The following is a 16,561-nucleotide window of genomic DNA, read 5'->3' as shown; positions in this document are numbered from 1 at the left end:
TTTTTGCTGCAGATCTATCAGTAGGGATGAGCGGATCTGTGGAAGTTCGGTTCGGGTATCAGAACTGTACCCGAACTTGAACCAACCTGAACCCCATTGAAATAATTGGGGACTCGCACTTTTTATCTGGAAAATATCTCTCTCCCTCCCTCTCCCTGAACTTTCAAACTGTAAAACGGACTTCCAGGAGAAGTTCATGTTCGGAGTTCAGCACTGCACATCCAGTACAAACCCTGAATTTTAGAGTTCGCTCATCTCTATCTACCAGTTCTCTGAATGCTGAGCTCTGTATAACCCTTGCCACATCACTGATGGACAGCTTCCTATGTAAACTGTGCATAGGCAAAAAACTGTCAATAAGTGTGGGGGTGTAGTTATACAGAGCTCATGAATATGGACAGTGTAAACAAAAAAATACCTACCAGATATTGCTGTTTCTATAACGACCTGAGCTATAAAGTGATTTATTTTTCTAATTTAATTTATTGTGCAGAAAAAATAAGGCTAGTTTCACACTAGCGTTTTGAGGTGCAGCGGACGCTCGCCATGAAGCCCCGCCCCTTTCCGCGCCTCCTCCGGTCAGCTGTGCCTATGGGTGCATGACGCTGCATGCGACCTGCGTACCCTATCTTTAGCATTGGGTATGCAGGCCGTGCGCAGGTATGCTTCTGCCGGCGCATGCGTCCTTTTGACGGTGCGCCGGCCGCACCAAAATGCAACACGATGCATTTGGCGCAGGTTGGCGCACCGTCAAAAAGACGCATGCGCCGGCAAAAGCATACCTGCGCACGGCCTGCATACCCAATGCTAAAGATAGGGTACGCAGGTCGCATGCAGCATCTTGTGCCCATAGGGGGAGCTGACTGGAGAAGGCGCGGCAGGGGGCGGAGCTTCTGCTGCGCCTCAAAGCTCTAGTGTGAAACTAGCCTAAAATACAAAAAAAAAATATTTTCAGAAGTGAATCAAACTTCAGAACAAAGCATATAACTTATACCTGGCAGAGAATGCTGTAAAAAAAATAAAAATAAATAAATAATAAAATAAAATCATAGAGAGCAACGTAAAGTGTGTTAACCCTTTTTGGTATTTCACAGGATTTAAATAGTGTTTTCTTTTTTTTTAAAGGTGTTATCCCAGACCTTTATATTGGCGGCCTATCCTTAGGATTTCTCATCAATATCTGATCAACGGGGATGTGATGTCCGGCGCGTTTACCAATCAGCTGTTCCCGGTGCCCATGGCACTCGATGTTCTGAGTGGTGGAGTGCTGCTCCGTCAACAGATTTCAGGCCATGGACATGTACTGCAGATCTACCCCCTATTCAAATCAGTATATCACTATGCACTGCAAAGATATTGATAATTTATCCTAAGGATATAAAAGTCATGGACAACCCCATTAAGTCACTTTAAGGAAAGAAACAGTGTTTAATTCCTGTGAAGTACCCAAAGGGTTAACCAACTTCCTAGTTTTGAAAACTTAGAGCTGTATAGATTATAAAATTGGGTAATTTTTTGATGTTCCCAATATGTCAGCCCCTCAAAGCCAATTCAAAACTGAATTGGTCCCTAAGAATAGGTTTGCAAAATTTCCTGGAAAATGTAAAAAATTGCTCCTAAACTTATCAGGCTACTAAAATTCTATAGGAATGATAGGATTATTAACGTGAGGCCAACATAAAGTAGACTCGTGGTCAATGATGTTCACTACATATTCTGTCTAGTATGACTGTCTTCTAAGCTCAAAAAGTACAAGTTGAAAGGAACATAGTTTTCCAAATTTTCTGTGTATTGGAAATGTTATTAATAAATGCAAGTCACGTTGACCTAAATTTACTACTAGAGTTGAGCGATACCAGCCGATACTTGAAAATATCGGATCGGAATGGATCGGCCGATCTTAAAAAAAAAAAAAAAGTATCGGTATCGCCGATTCCGATACCGGGAACCAATGCAAGTCAATGGGGCCAAAATATCGGAATTAAAAAAAAACCCTTTCTTTCCTTGTAGGTTAATTCTACATGAAGAAAAACAACTAAGAATAATGTAGAATGTATTGTGGGAGGTGGAGGAGACATTAAAGCCATAGAGGTTTAGCCCAATCAAATGGAATAGCAGGAATTAAACTTTTTTTTTAAAGACGTCAGGAGTTACAAAGATATTGACTGTTAGCCTCATTTATATTTTGCCAGACATGTATGTCTTCTTCTTCTTTCTTCTTTCTTCTTCTTTCTTATTCTTCTTCCTTTTTTTACCTTCTTCTTCTTCTTCTTATTCCTTTTTTTTACATTCTTCTACTTCCTTTTTTTACATTCTTCTTCTTATTCCTTTTTTTACATTCTTCTTCTTCTTCCTTTTTTTACATTCTTCTTCTTCTTCCTTTTTTTACATTCTTCTACTTCCTTGTTTTACATTCTTCTTCTTCCTTTTCTTACATTCTTCATATTCTTCTTATTCAAGAATTATTATTCTACATATTCAACTTCTTCATCTTCTTCCTATTCTTCTTCATCATATTCTTATTTGTGTCAGGCATTCCTGTAGTTGTTATCTAGAAAAGTTAGAAGTTTACACCTTCCGTTCTGCCTGTCACAAAAGATTTACAACAGGATTTGTCCGCGTTCAGTTTGGCCTGCAGCAGCAGGCCTTTTCCAGGGACACCACGAGGAGGAACGGACTCACCCCCATACACTGCTTAGTCTTCTTCTGCTTATAAATAAGATATCATTTGCTCAGAGTATTAGTCTTATGCTTAATGTTCTTCTGCTTTGTTTTTTTATGCTTCTTTGTCTTCTCTCTTGTTGTTATGCATCTTGGTGGTTGTCTTCCTGTTCTTTGTCCTCTTGAACCAGCTGACGGTACTGGCACCCGGAGGGGCAGCAGCATGAACAAGAGCCAATGGCACTACCGAGGACCAGCTGACGGTGCTGGAACCGGGTTACTAAGCAGGAGGTACCTGTGCTACAAAGCACTACCAAGGACCAGCAGACGTTGCCGGAACTCGGATACCGAGATGGAGGCACCTAGGCCAAAGGCTCTGCCGAGAACCAGCTGACGGTGCTGGAACCCGGAGGGGCAGCTGAAGTTACCCCTGAAAAGCAAAGTTGGCATGCCGCAAGCTGGCCGCAGTTACCGAATCACACAGTCCTACAGGGGGTGCTTGTCCTACTGGCACTACGGAACAAGCCTTTCTTACCAGAACCCGCAGTCCACATAGGAAGCACCTAAACTGCTGGCACCCTAGCCTCGGCTAACCCAACCGCAACACGACATGGCAACTTGGGGTGGCAAACTGACATTGACACTTCCCGGAAACAGCAGGCAGGGCTGGAACCAAGCTGGGCAGGAGGGAGTACCCGTGCCAAAGTCAGTTATGAGCAGCAACTGGCGATGTTGGAGCCCAGGGACAAGCACTTAGCAGGCTGAGGCCTGATGTGCTGTCAATTGGGAGGCAGCAGGACAGATTGCCATCAAAACAGCAGGGGAACAGCTGACGTTACTGAACCCCACAAACACAGGAGCTAGTGTTTTACTCTGTGAAGACGGCACTTCCGAGCAACAACTGGCTGTGTTGAAGCCCAGGGACAAGTACGGAGCAGGCTGAGGCTGCATTGAAGACATTTTAAGATCGGTTGTAGACTTCTACTAATTTTAACCAAGCTCCACTTAGGCCTGTGGCTTCACTGATTTTCGTATTTCCCCTGTCCTCCAACCCCGCCAGTTACAGCTCCGAAGTGGCGTCTGCACAATCCACACTTGTTCCTGTGTTACAGGTGTTCAGTCCCGTCAGTTAATCCCCTGATGTGTGTCCGGCAATGTCGCCTGCTCTGTCCACATTCCCATGGGAATGTGGACAGAGCAGGCGACATTGCCGGACACACATCAGGGGATTAACTGACGGGACTGAACACCTGTAACACAGGAACAAGTGTGGATTGTGCAGACGCCACTTCAGAGCTGTAACTGGCAGGGTTGGAGGACAGGGGAAATACGAGAGACAGTGGAGCCACAGGCCTAATTGGAGCACGGTTAAAAATCAGTAGTAGTAGGACTGTGTAGGCAGCAGGAGACTTTGCCATCCACACAGCAGGGGATCAGCTAGCGTTACAGAACCCCACTGAGACACGGGAGTAAGTGTCTCTTTCCGTGTGGACGGCACTTCCGAGCTACAACTGGCTGTGTTGAAGCCCAGGAAATAGGAGGGTGTAGGCAGAGGCCTACTGTCTTTGGAATGCGGAGACAGCAGGAGAGACTGCCATCCACACAGCAGGGGAACAGCTGACGTTACTGAACCCCACTGAGACACGGGAGCAAGTGTCTCTTTCCGTGTGGACGGCACTTCCGAGCTACAACTGGCTGTGTTGAAGCCCAGGAAATAGGAGGGTGTAGGCAGAGGCCTACTGTCTTTGGAATGCGGAGACAGCGGGAGAGACTGCCATCCACACAGCAGGGGAACAGCTGACGTTACTGAACCCCACTGAGACACGGGAGCAAGTGTCTCTTTCCGTGTGGACGGCACTTCCGAGCTACAACTGGCTGTGTTGAAGCCCAGGAAATAGGAGGGTGTAGGCAGAGGCCTACTGTCTTTGGAATGCGGAGACAGCAGGAGAGACTGCCATCCACACAGCAGGGGAACAGCTGACGTTACTGAACCCCACTGAGACACGGGAGCAAGTGTCTCTTTCCGTGTGGACGGCACTTCCGAGCTACAACTGGCTGTGTTGAAGCCCAGGAAATAGGAGGGTGTAGGCAGAGGCCTACTGTCTTTGGAATGCGGAGACAGCAGGAGAGACTGCCATCCACACAGCAGGGGAACAGCTGACGTTACTGAACCCCACTGAGACACGGGAGCAAGTGTCTCTTTCCGTGTGGACGGCACTTCCGAGCTACAACTGGCTGTGTTGAAGCCCAGGAAATAGGAGGGTGTAGGCAGAGGCCTACTGTCTTTGGAATGCGGAGACAGCAGGAGAGACTGCCATCCACACAGCAGGGGAACAGCTGACGTTACTGAACCCCACTGAGACACGGGAGCAAGTGTCTCTTTCCGTGTGGACGGCACTTCCGAGCTACAACTGGCTGTGTTGAAGCCCAGGAAATAGGAGGGTGTAGGCAAAGGCCTACTGTCTTTGGAATGCGGAGACAGCAGGAGAGACTGCCATCCACACAGCAGGGGAACAGCTGACGTTACTGAACCCCACTGAGACACGGCAGCAAGTGTCTCTTTCCGTTTGGACGGCACTTCCGAGCTACAACTGGCTGTGTTGAAGCCCAGGAAATAGGAGGGTGTAGGCAGAGGCCTACTGTCTTTGGAATGCGGAGACAGCAGGAGAGACTGCCATCTCCACAGCAGGGGAACAGCTGGCAGTGCTGAACCCCACTAACACTTGAACGAATGTGTTTGGCTCTGTGGAGACGACACTTCTGAACACCAACTGATGCTGTTGGAGCCCAGGATCAGGCGTGGAGCAGGCTGGGGCCTACTGGATTTTGGCAGGTGTAGGCAGCAGGAGACTTGCCATCTCCACAGCAGGGGAACAGCTGGCATTGCTGAACCCCACTAACACTTGAACGAATGTGTTTGGCTCTGTGGAGACGACACTTCTGAACACCAACTGACGTTGGAGCCCAGGATCAGGCGTGGAGCAGGCTGGGGCCTACTGGATTTTGGCAGGTGTAGGCAGCAGGAGACTTGCTATCTCCACAGCAGGGGAACAGCTGGCATTGCTGAACCCCACTGACACTTGAACGAATGTGTTTGGCTCTGTGGAGACGACACTTCTGAACACCAACTGACGCTGTTGGAACCCAGGATCAGGCGAGGAGCAGGCTGGGGCCTACTGGATTTTGACAGGTGTAGGCAGCAGGAGACTTGCCATCTCCACAGCAGGGGAACAGCTGGCAGTGCTGAACCCCACTAACACTTGAACGAATGTGTTTGGCTCTGTGGAGACGACACTTCTGAACACCAACTGACGCTGTTGGAGCCCAGGATCAGACGTGGAGCAGGCTGGGGCCTACTGGATTTTGGCAGGTGTAGGCAGCAGGAGACTTGCCATCTCCACAGCAGGAGAACAGCTGGCAGTGCTGAACCCCACTAACACTTGAACGAATGTGTTTGGCTCTGTGGAGACGTCACTTCTGAACACCAACTGACGCTGTTGGAGCCCAGGATTACGCATGCCGCATGCAGAGGCCAATGGGCAGCGGTTTTTATGGAGGTTGTTGACTACTACTGATTCTAACCATGCTCCACTTAGGCCTCTGGCTCCACTGTCTCTACTATTTACCCTGGCCTCCAACCCCGCCAGCTACATCTCTGAAGTGGCGTCAGCACAATCTACACTTGTTCCTGTGTTACTGGTGCTCAGTCCCGTCAGTTGATCCCCTGATGTTTGTCCGGCAAGTTCGCCAGCTCTGTCCTCATTCCCACTACTGGTTATGGGAATGTGGACAGAGCAGGAGACCTTGCCGGACACACATCAGGGGATAAACTGATGGGACTGAGCCACAGGAACAAGTGTAGATTGTGCTGACGCCACTTCAGAGATGTAGATGGCGGGGTTGGAGGCCAGGGGAAATAGTAGAGACAGTGGAGCCAGAGACCTAAGTTGGGCACGGTTAAACATCAGTAGTGGTTTGAATGTTGATGGAGCTGGTGACTTTGCCGTCCACACAGCAGGGGATCAGCTGGCATTACTGAACCCCACTAACACAGGAGCTAGTGTGTTTCTCTGTGCAGACGACACATCTGAGTGACAACTGGCTGTGTTGAAGCACAGGGATTATAGTTCAGGTGGTAGAAAAATGAACACACCAGCAGACCTGGATACAGTTGCCAACCACTAATTTAGTCTGTAAGAGGAATGGCAAAGTCTTTGGAGATCCAGGCCTTGTTCATTTTCAGAAAAGTCAGCCGGTCAACATTATCGGAAGATAGTCGCGTGCGACGGTCTGTTAGTACACCACCTGCGGCACTAAAGACGCGTTCCGATAATACACTGGCAGCAGGGCAAGCCAGCACCTCCAATGCATACTGACTAAGCTCTGGCCATGTATCCAGCTTAGAGACCCAAAACTTGAAGGGGGAAGAGCCATCTGGGAGTACAGTGACAGGGCAAGACATGTAGTCTGACACCATCTGACGGAAGCGTTGCCTCCTGCTGACTCGAGGCGTCGCTGATGGTGTAGACAATTGTGGTGGACACACAAAACTTTGCCACATTTGGGCCATAGTGGTCTTGCCTTGTGCTGCGGCGCTGCCTCTGCTCCCTCTTTGTGCAGAGTTTCCTCCACTGCCTCGACGCACAGAGCTGCTTTGTAAAGCACTAGTAACAATGCTGTCGGGTGGAATGGAAAACATTATGGACTGCACCAGTGACTCTTCGTACTCCCGCAGTTTACGCTCCCGGTTCAACGTTGGTATGAGCCTTTGTACGCTGTCCCGGTAGCGAGGATCTAGGAGGGTGTACACCCAATAATCAGCCGAGACGAGAATGTGGGCGATGCGGCGGTCGTTTCTCAGGCACTGCAGCATGAAATCAACCATTTGCTGCAGACTCCCAACTGCCAAAGAACCGCTGTCCCCTGTTTGAGGCGTGACCTCGGCCTGCTCTGCATCACCCCACCCTCGCTGTACATACTGAGTAGAGGTTTGTGTACCTCCCTCCTCTGGAGAGATGTCTTCCTCCTCCATCGACTCCTCCTCATCCTTCTCACAAAGTGTCCCCTGCCTAGGCCTTTGTGAGGAAACACATAGCGCAGACTGTCCAGAAGCAGATGGCATTTGGGACTCCTCATCCTCCACCTCTTCCGAAACCTCATCCCTTAGTGCTTGCAGTGTTTGTTGAAGCAGGCAGATAAGGGGGACAGTCATGCTGACTAGTGCATCATCTGCACTCGCCATCCGCGTGGATTCATCGAATGCACGCAAAACGAGGCAGATGTCCTTCATAGAGGCCCACTCAATGGTGCTGAAGTGTGAACGGCGCACAGTGCGACTTGTTTGCGCCTGATGCAGCTGGTACTCCATGACTGCTGCCTGCTGCTCACACAACAGCTCCAACATATGTAACGTTGAATTCCACCGGGTGGTTAGGTCACATATGATGCGATGTTCCGGAAGGCCAAATCGTCGCTGCAGAGCAGCGAGGCGCGATCTTGCCGTGCTGGAACGCCGCAAGTGAGCGCACTCTATGCGGACCTTGTGCAACAGTGCATCAAGATCCGGATAGTCCCTCAGAAAGCTCTGCACGACCAAGTTAAGCACATGTGCCAGACATGGGATGTGTGTGAGGTTGCCTAGGCCAAGAGCTGCCACCAGATTTCGGCCATTGTCACACACTACCAAGCCCGGCTGGAGATTCGCTGGCCCAAACCACACATCGCTCTCCTGCTTGATAGCATTCCAGAGCTCCTGCGCTGTGTGGCTTCGATTCCCCAAAGAAATTAATTTGAGTACAGCCTGTTGACGTTTGGCCACGGCTGTGCTCATATCGGTCGTAACAGGCTCCTGCTCTGCTGTTTCTGAGGAACTTGAGTAGGAGGAGGAGTCTATGTGTACAGACTGGAGTCCTGCAATCCGTGGCGTTGGAAGAACACGTACAGCGCCACTCTCCAGATCTGTACCCGGCTCCACAACATTGACCCAGTGGGCAGTGAGGGAAAGGTATCGTCCCTGTCCATGGTTACTGGTCCACGCATCGGTGGTCAGGTGGACCTTGCTACTAACGGCGTTTGTAGGGCATGTTTTATTTTGCCCTCAACATGTTTCTGCAGGGCAGGGACTGCTCGACTGCTGAAATAAAAGCGGCTGGGCACGTTGTATTGGGGGACTGCCAATGCCATTAAGTCCCGGAAGGTGTCAGTGTCCACCAGCCTGAATGACAGCATTTCAGCTGCCAGAAGTTTGGCAATGCCAGCATTCAGAGACTGTGCTCGGGGATGGTTTGCAGAGTAAGGGCGCCTTTTATCCCATGCCTGTGCTACCGATGGCTGTGATGGATGGGAACGTGCTGCTATGGGTGGAATCTGACAGGGTCTCCGGACAACAGTGGCAGAGGTTCTTCCTTGGCGATCCTGTGAGGAAGCCGAACCAGCAGTGTGTGAGCTGGAGGAATTGGCCCCAACACGAACTGAAGAGGTGGTAGGTGGTGCTGTACGTTGGCCTACGTCTTCAGGGTGTCTCTGCAACTCCAACTCGTGCTTGGTGCGCACATGTTTCCATATATTTGTGGTATTGAGGTTGCTGACATTTCTCCCTCTTTTGACTTTCTGATGACACAGCTTGCATTTGACAAAGCAAATGTCATCTGCAACTGTGTCAAAAAAGGACCACGCACTGCAAGTCTTGGGAGTGCCCGTTTTGCCTTTGGAATGAGGAATGCTCCTAACGGTTGCCGAAGTGGAGGGTACAGGCAACCAAGTCTTCCCCCTCCTTCTGCCTCCTGTTTTGGCCGGTAGGGGAATCTCTTCCTCCGAGCTGCTCCCACCACCTTCCTGTTCCTCACGCCATGATGGGTCAAGGACCTCATCATCTTCCCTCCCCTCTTCAAACAGCTGCTTCTCCGGGGTTGTCTCGCCAGCACCGTACGCACCAGAAAGTGGCAACTGAGTCTCGTCATCATCTGATGTGTACTGAGGTGTGCTGACCATAGGCACTGGCCCACTCGCCTCTTCAGATTCAGAGGGACAAAGAAGTTGCGCATCACTGCATACTCCCTCTTCTTCACATTCAGGAATGCTGTTTGGCTGGCCCCCTCTTTCCAAGCCAACAGATTCCGAGAACAGAAGTAGAGACTGTGATGGCTCCTGTCCATGTCTCTCTGACTGCCTGGGCACTTTGGCAGGTGGTGAAGAGACAGATGGTTGCTCTTCGGTGCTCTGGTCCTGAGAGGCTGTGGAAGTAATTGAAGTCGATGCGTTAGCTGCCATCCATCCGACAACGGCTTCAATTTGTTCCTCCCGCAGCAGTGGGGTACGTTCAGGTCCTACAAAGCTGCGCATAAAGGACTGTTGCCTGCTAAAACTGGGGGATGCTGATCCACTGGTGCCCGCAGCAGGCCCAGAATCCCCACGTCCTCTACCTGCAGAACCCCCACGTCCTCTCCCTGCAGAATCCCCACGTCCTCTCCCTGCTGAAACTCCACGCCCACGCGCCTTACTCCCTGCCTTCTTCATCTTGCCAGACTGCTTAAGATAGGCAGAAAAGTACAAAGGGGGGCCTTAGGCCTCTTTCACACATCAGGTTTTCGCCGTCAGGCGCGATCCGGCGCTTTTGACAAAAACCGGATCCGGCGAAATGCAATGCCGGATCCGGTTCCCCCCCATTGACTTGCATTTGCGCCGGATCGCGCCGGATGGCCATGCGTTTCATCCGGTTTTCGCCGGATCCGGCAATGTGTCGCGATCCGGCGTCTGGAAAAAACGGCTACTGTAACGTTTTTTGTCTCCGGCGAAAAAGCCGGACACGCCGGATCCGGCGCGTCCGGCTTTTTCGCACAATGAAAGCCTATGAGCGCCGCAATGCGCCTGATCCGGCGAAAGCCGGATCCGGTAGCCGGATCCGGTTTTTTTGGTCTGAGCATGCTCAGTAGCTCTGCCCACAAGACATATATAAAAGCAAGACAGTGGGACCCACAGCCACACCCAACATGCCACCCAAGAAAGCAACCAAGCGCAGGAGAAGGCAGGAGACCACTGCAGCACCATCAGCACCACCACCACCCCAAATGGAGCAGCAAATGGAACATGCTGAGGAGGGGAGGCCAGCAGCAGATGAGAGACGGTAATTATCAAATCCCCCATTCCTCCAAACTAGGGCTATTGAATATCAAGATATTCATTGGCCCTTTGTTTCTCTTTATTCAACAGCCGCCCAATAGATGCAGCAGCAGCTGGAACACCACCCACAGGCATGGAGTGTGGCCACCAGGAAGACAGCACATCATCTTCTGGGAGCCCTCCCTCGCATCGTCAGCGTTTGACGGTAAGTTTTTATTTCCAAAATCCATCATCTCTGTAAATATATGTCTATTCATTGCCTTTTATTTCAAAACAGGATTCACAAGATGAAGAGGAGCTCCCAGAAGAAGAAGGAAGGGGTGGACAGACACTTGGAGTGGGCTCACAATTGGTAAGTTTTTTGCATCAAACGCAGAAACACAACATCACACTACACACAACACATAGAAAACAATGTTCTGCAGACCACACACAGCAAACAAATGCCTACATCCAAAGACATAACATTTTTTGTTTTCTTCTCTAGTCTTCCCAATCTGGTGCTCGGCCAAGAGGTCCTCGCAGTGCCTCCCAGGGTCGTCGGCGACAGCAACGCGGCGGTCACCAGCGTGTAAGTATAAATATTTTTGCTTTGTTTTTTTGCACTTTTTATTTCATTTCTTTTGTGGAGGCTAATTATGTTATTTTTGTCTTTTTCTTTAACAGCCTTCACAGCGTGCTCCCGACTCTGACGGTGAGGATGGAGGACTCGATGTGGACCACCTCATCGATCTCGTCAGAGAAAGGGAGCCGCTCTGGAATATGGCTGACCGCCGCCATGCTGACCTTATCGTTACCCGACGACTCTGGGAGGAAATCTGTTCGCTCCTTGTGGGCCGCTGGGAGGACCTCGATGCTCGGGCCCAGATTAAAGAGCGTAAGTATATACAGTACCGGTTGCTTGATGTAAACCAGTGTTTCCCGAACTCCAGTCCTCGTGGTCCCCACGGATCATGTGTTCAGGATTTCTATTTACTATGGAAATCCTGAAAACATGACCCCTGGGGACCATGAGGACTGGAGTTTGGGAAACACTGATGTATACTAACCACTCCTTTCTCGTTTCAGGGAACAGAATTGTGAATCGTGGCGGTCTGTGAGGGATCGTTCAATAAAGAGATGCGGGCCCCGAGTGGATCTGGAGGACGCAGGAGCAAGTACAAGTACGCACAAGCCCTGTCGTTCCTCCGGGAAACAATGGTCACTAGAAGGTAAATATTACACACCACATGTGAAAAAAAAATGTTAGATGTAACTTTTTTTTTTCAGCCAGGGCCATACCATGTCAGTATTTTAATTGTTTTTTTTTCTCTTTATTCCACAGCACGGTGAGCAGCACTCGGGAGCCTGCACAATTGGACCCTTCTGAGGCGATCCCTGAGGAGACCGGCACCGAGGGACACTTCGACCGCCCCGGTACATCTGCACCTTCCCAGCCTTCCCACACATTCGACCCATCTGTCCCATCCACCAGCACAGGAGCATCGTGGCCGCCTACATTACATGAAGCTGCTGGTGAGGAGATCGCTTTCCCTTTACCCCACCCTTCTGCCCCTGCCACCTCTAGTACACCTGCGGGTACTGGGCGGCAGCGGCAGAGGGGTCAGGAAAAGAGTTATGCGCCAGAGTTCTTGCATCTGAATGCATCTTTCCAGAACTGTCTAAAAGTCTTGTCAGAGCAAATCTCCGCAGGCTTTCAGCAGATCAACTCCAGCATTCTGGAGGTGAAGACACTTCTGCAAACCATGCATTCAGAAGCAAGATCTTCGCCAAACCACACCTTTTTCAGGTCTGTTGTGGAGCGCATGGCAACACTATCTCCTACCCAGCAGATGCATGTAATGCATTCGTGCCACGGTGCTCTACAGCAGGTTACCTCCCAACCTCCACCTCCCACCACTGTAGTTCCTCCACCTGCACCCCCTCCAGCCACTTTCCATCCTCCCCCTCCTATTACATCTGCACCCCCTCCAGCCACTTTCCATCCTCCCCCTCCTATTACATCTGCACCCCCTCCAGCCACTTTCCATCCTCCCCCTCCTATTACATACCAGCAACCTCACCAGTACCAGCAACCTCCCCAGTACCAGACATCTCCCCACTTCCAGCAACCTGCCCCGTACCAAACTCCTTCCCCGTACCAAACTCCTTCCCCATACAACTTTCCATCAACATCATCTGCTCCTACAGTCCCTGCCCAACCCTCCACTCCACCGCCCACCACCTCTTCTGCCTCCCACATGTCCACCCATTCTGTAGCTTTTTCCACACCATCACCTCTAACTGTTCCTTCCCCACCACGATCCCAGTCCTCTCTCCACACTCTCATTGTCGAAGTGTCCCGCAGCCCCTCCAGCAGTATTTCCACCCCACACTACACCGAGTTATAATGTTTTTTTTGTAATAAAAATGCCCATTTGGTTGGTTTCAAACCTTTATTAAAAAGTTTTTTTAACTTTAAAAACAGTTTACACAAAAAAAAATATTTTAAATAAAAGTTAAATTGTTTACACTGGTTGTCTGTCATTTCTTTCTGCGGCGAAATATGTTTAAAAAAAAGGTTAAATACAGGGTATTTAAAAGGTAAAAAGGTATTCAAAACCAGGTATATACAGTCATGGCCAAAAGTATTGACACCCCTGCAATTCTGTCAGATAATATTCAGTTTCTTCCTGAAAATGATTGCAAACACAAATTCTTTGGTATTATTATCTTCATTTAATTTGTCTTAAATGAAAAAACACAAAAGAGAATGAAGCAAAAAGCAAAACATTGATCATTTTACACAAAACTCCAAAAATGGGCCGGACAAAAGTATTGGCACCCTCAGCCTAATACTTGGTTGCACAACCTTTAGCTAAAATAACTGAGACCAACCGCTTCCGGTAACCATCAATGAGTTTCTTACAATGCTCTCCTGGAATTTTAGACCATTCTTCTTTGGCAAACTACTCCAGGTCCCTGATATTTGAAGGGTGCCTTCTCCAAACTGCCATTTTTAGATTTCTCCACAGGTGTTCTATGGGATTCAGGTCTGGACTCATTGCTGGCCACCTTAGAAGTCTCCAGTGCTTTCTCTCAAACCATTTTCTAGTGCTTTTTGAAGTGTGTTTTGGGTTATTGTCCTGCTGGAAGACCCATGACCTCTGAGGGAGACCCAGCTTTCTCACACTGGGCCCTAAATTATGCTGCAAAATTTGTTGATAGTCTTCTGACTTCATAATGCCATGCACACGGTCAAGCAGTCCAGTGCCAGAGGCAGCAAAGCAACCCCAAAACATCAGGGAACCTCCGCCATGTTTGACTGTAGGGACCGTGTACTTTTCTTTGAATGCCTCTTTTTTCTCCTGTAAACTCTATGTTGATGCTTTTGCCCTAAAAGCTCTACTTTTGTCTCATCTGACCAGAGAACATTCTTCCAAAATGTTTTAGGCTTTTTCAGTTAAGTTTTGGCAATCTCCAGCCTGGCTTTTTTATGTCTCGGGGTAAGAAGTGGAGTCTTCCTGGGTCTCCTACCATACAGTCCCTTTTCATTCAGATGCTGACGGATAGTACGGGTTGACACCGTTGTACCCTCGGACTGCAGGGCAGCTTGAACTTGTTTGGATGTTAGTGGAGGTTCTTTATCCAACATCCGCACAATCTTGCGTTGAAATCTCTTGTCAATTTTTCTTTTCCGGCCACATCTAGGGAGGTTAGCCACAGTGCCATGGGCTTTAAACTTCTTGATGACATTGCACACGGTAGACACAGGAACATTCAGGTCTTTGGAGATGGACTTGTAGCCTTGAGATTGCTCATGCTTCCTCACAATTTGGTTTCTCAAGTCCTCAGACAGTTCTTTGGTCTTCTTTCTTTTCTCCATGCTCAATGTGGTACACACAAGGACACAGGACAGAGGTTGAGTCAACTTTAATCCATGTCAACTGGCTGCAAGTGTGATTTAGTTATTGCCACCACCTGTTAGGTGCCACAGGTAAGTTATAGGTGCTGTTAATTACACAAATTAGAGAAGCATCACAAGATTTTTCGAACAGTGCCAATACTTTTGTCCACCCTCTTTGTTATGTTTGGTGTGGAATTATATCCAATTTGGCTTTAGGACAATTCTTTTTGTGTTTTTTCATTTAAGACAAATTAATTGAAGATAATAATACCAAAGAATTTGTGTTTGCAATCATTTTCAGGAAGAAACTGAGTATTATCTGACAGAATTGCAGGGGTGTCAATACTTTTGGCCATGACTGTAACTGTGGGTAAATTTTAGCTTTTTGCCACAGTTGTGTTCCTGGTTGTGTTTGAAGCAAAGTATTTCACCTGAAAAGTTGTGTTTATTGTTGGTGATTTCCTAACAATGTACACAACTTTTGTTAAAAGGTGAAATACTTTGCATAAAACACAACCAGGTACACACCAGTGGCCTAAAGCTAAAAATAGAGACCATGACAAGATAGCCAACTTTGGTTGGCAAAGGTATATACTGTTGGTACAGAAGGTACACAAGTTTGGTTAGGGCACAAATCTTTCACACTCTGTCATCCTGCCAGTGTACTCTGCCTTGAGGTGACATAAAGTATAGTGCAAAATTGTCCCTCATTACTGAAACCGTCACAGAACTTCTAGTGGTAATGTCATGGTAATCTTGCAAGGTGGTTTCTTCAGAGGTGTCCTCAATGGAAATGGGTTCCTTGCAGATAACAAAATTGTGGAGTACCACGCAAGCTTTGATCACCTCGTCCACAGTTTCTGTCTTGAGGTTGATCGCAGTCAATAGGACCCGCCATTTGGCTGTCAGAATACCAAAGGTACATTCAACCATTCTTCTTGCTCTTGTGAGGCGGTAATTAAAAATGCGTTTTGGTCTTGTCAATCCTCTGCTAGAGTACGGTTTCAAAAGGTGTTCTGACAGCTGGAAGGCTTCATCCCCTACACAGACAAATGGCATAGGTGGACCAGATGTTTGCGGCAGCGGTCTAGGTGGTGGGAACTGGAAGGTGTTTCCATACAGTTTACGCCCCATGGCAGACAGTTTGAAAACTTGAGAGTCATTGGAGCGGCCATAGGCCCCAATATCAACCGCAATAAATTTGTATTCCGCGTCAGCGATAGCCATGAGGACAATTGAAAAATATTTCTTGTAATTGAAATATTCCGATCCCGATCCAGCTGGCTTTACAATGCGGATATGTTTCCCGTCCACAGCGCCCAAGCAGTTGGGAAACTGACATATCTGTTGAAACTTGTCAGCAATTTCAATCCACCTCTCTGTTGTGGGCTCTGGTAAAAACTCCAGCTAAGGAGTCCCACAGTGCACGGCATGTGTACTTCACAATTCCAGATATGGTGGAAATCCCGAGTCTGTACTGGAAATGCAGTGACGAAAGGGATTCTCCAGTTGCAAGAAATCTGTGGGGAATTAAAAAACAATAAATTAGTTTTAAATCACAGCATTACATACCAAAACTGAGCTATAACACTTGGAGATACAAACTACCACCAACAAGATTGCAGTGAAAGTGTGCTCTGATGCAATCACATCCAATAAATGTGGCTTACCTTAAAGTCACCATCAGACGCTCTGCGGGTGAAACAGAGAAGCGGCAATAGGTGTCCGCTTTTCTTATGAGGTGTGCAATGCGCTCCACCAAGTAATCAAAATTCTCCATTTTCATCCGAACATATCCAAAAAATTTATCCGGGTTTCGTCGAAGGTCCATGCAGAGTGTAGAATAGACCCCACGCGTCATTCTCTTGGCTGTGATGGGGTGGATCCACAAACGTC

At 48.6% G+C, this 16,561-nt stretch overlaps 2 protein-coding genes and 1 long non-coding RNA gene across 5 annotated transcripts in view; all 3 read left to right on the top strand.

Moving 5' to 3' along the window:
- The window catches only part of HBS1L (HBS1 like translational GTPase), a 146,486-nt gene that overhangs the window by 27,838 nt on the left and 102,087 nt on the right, over positions 1-16,561 (top strand). The gene's annotated exons all lie outside the window — the stretch shown is intronic.
- LOC141089446 (uncharacterized) lies at positions 8,501-11,163 on the top strand. The gene is made up of 2 exons (XR_012232289.1): positions 8,501-10,984; positions 11,057-11,163. It is a non-coding gene; the product is annotated as an uncharacterized lncRNA (long non-coding RNA).
- On the top strand, positions 11,733-13,352 carry LOC141089445 (uncharacterized). Its single transcript, XM_073575854.1, has 2 exons — positions 11,733-11,990; positions 12,104-13,352. Exons 1-2 carry the CDS (start codon positions 11,899-11,901, stop codon positions 13,167-13,169), a joined length of 1,158 nt encoding a protein of 385 aa, XP_073431955.1. The 5' UTR covers positions 11,733-11,898; the 3' UTR covers positions 13,170-13,352.

This window comes from Dendrobates tinctorius, unplaced genomic scaffold (genome assembly GCF_039654945.1).
Source record: "Dendrobates tinctorius isolate UK_male_01 unplaced genomic scaffold, ASM3965494v1 ptg000046l, whole genome shotgun sequence".
Lineage (NCBI taxonomy): Eukaryota > Metazoa > Chordata > Amphibia > Anura > Dendrobatidae > Dendrobates > Dendrobates tinctorius.
The sequence above is the reverse complement of the archived record's forward strand: the minus strand, read 5'-3'. Positions and strand labels throughout refer to the sequence as shown.

What these genes read in the sequence shown, in the direction of transcription:
- LOC141089445 (XM_073575854.1), top strand. Translation starts at nt 11,899, where the DNA reads ATGCGGGCCCCGAGTGGATCTGGAGGACGCAGGAGCAAGTACAAGTAC. An exon ending in GAAACAATGGTCACTAGAAG is followed by an intron (nt 11,991 to 12,103) that starts GTAAATATTACA and finishes TTTATTCCACAG; the next exon opens with CACGGTGAGCAGCACTCGGG.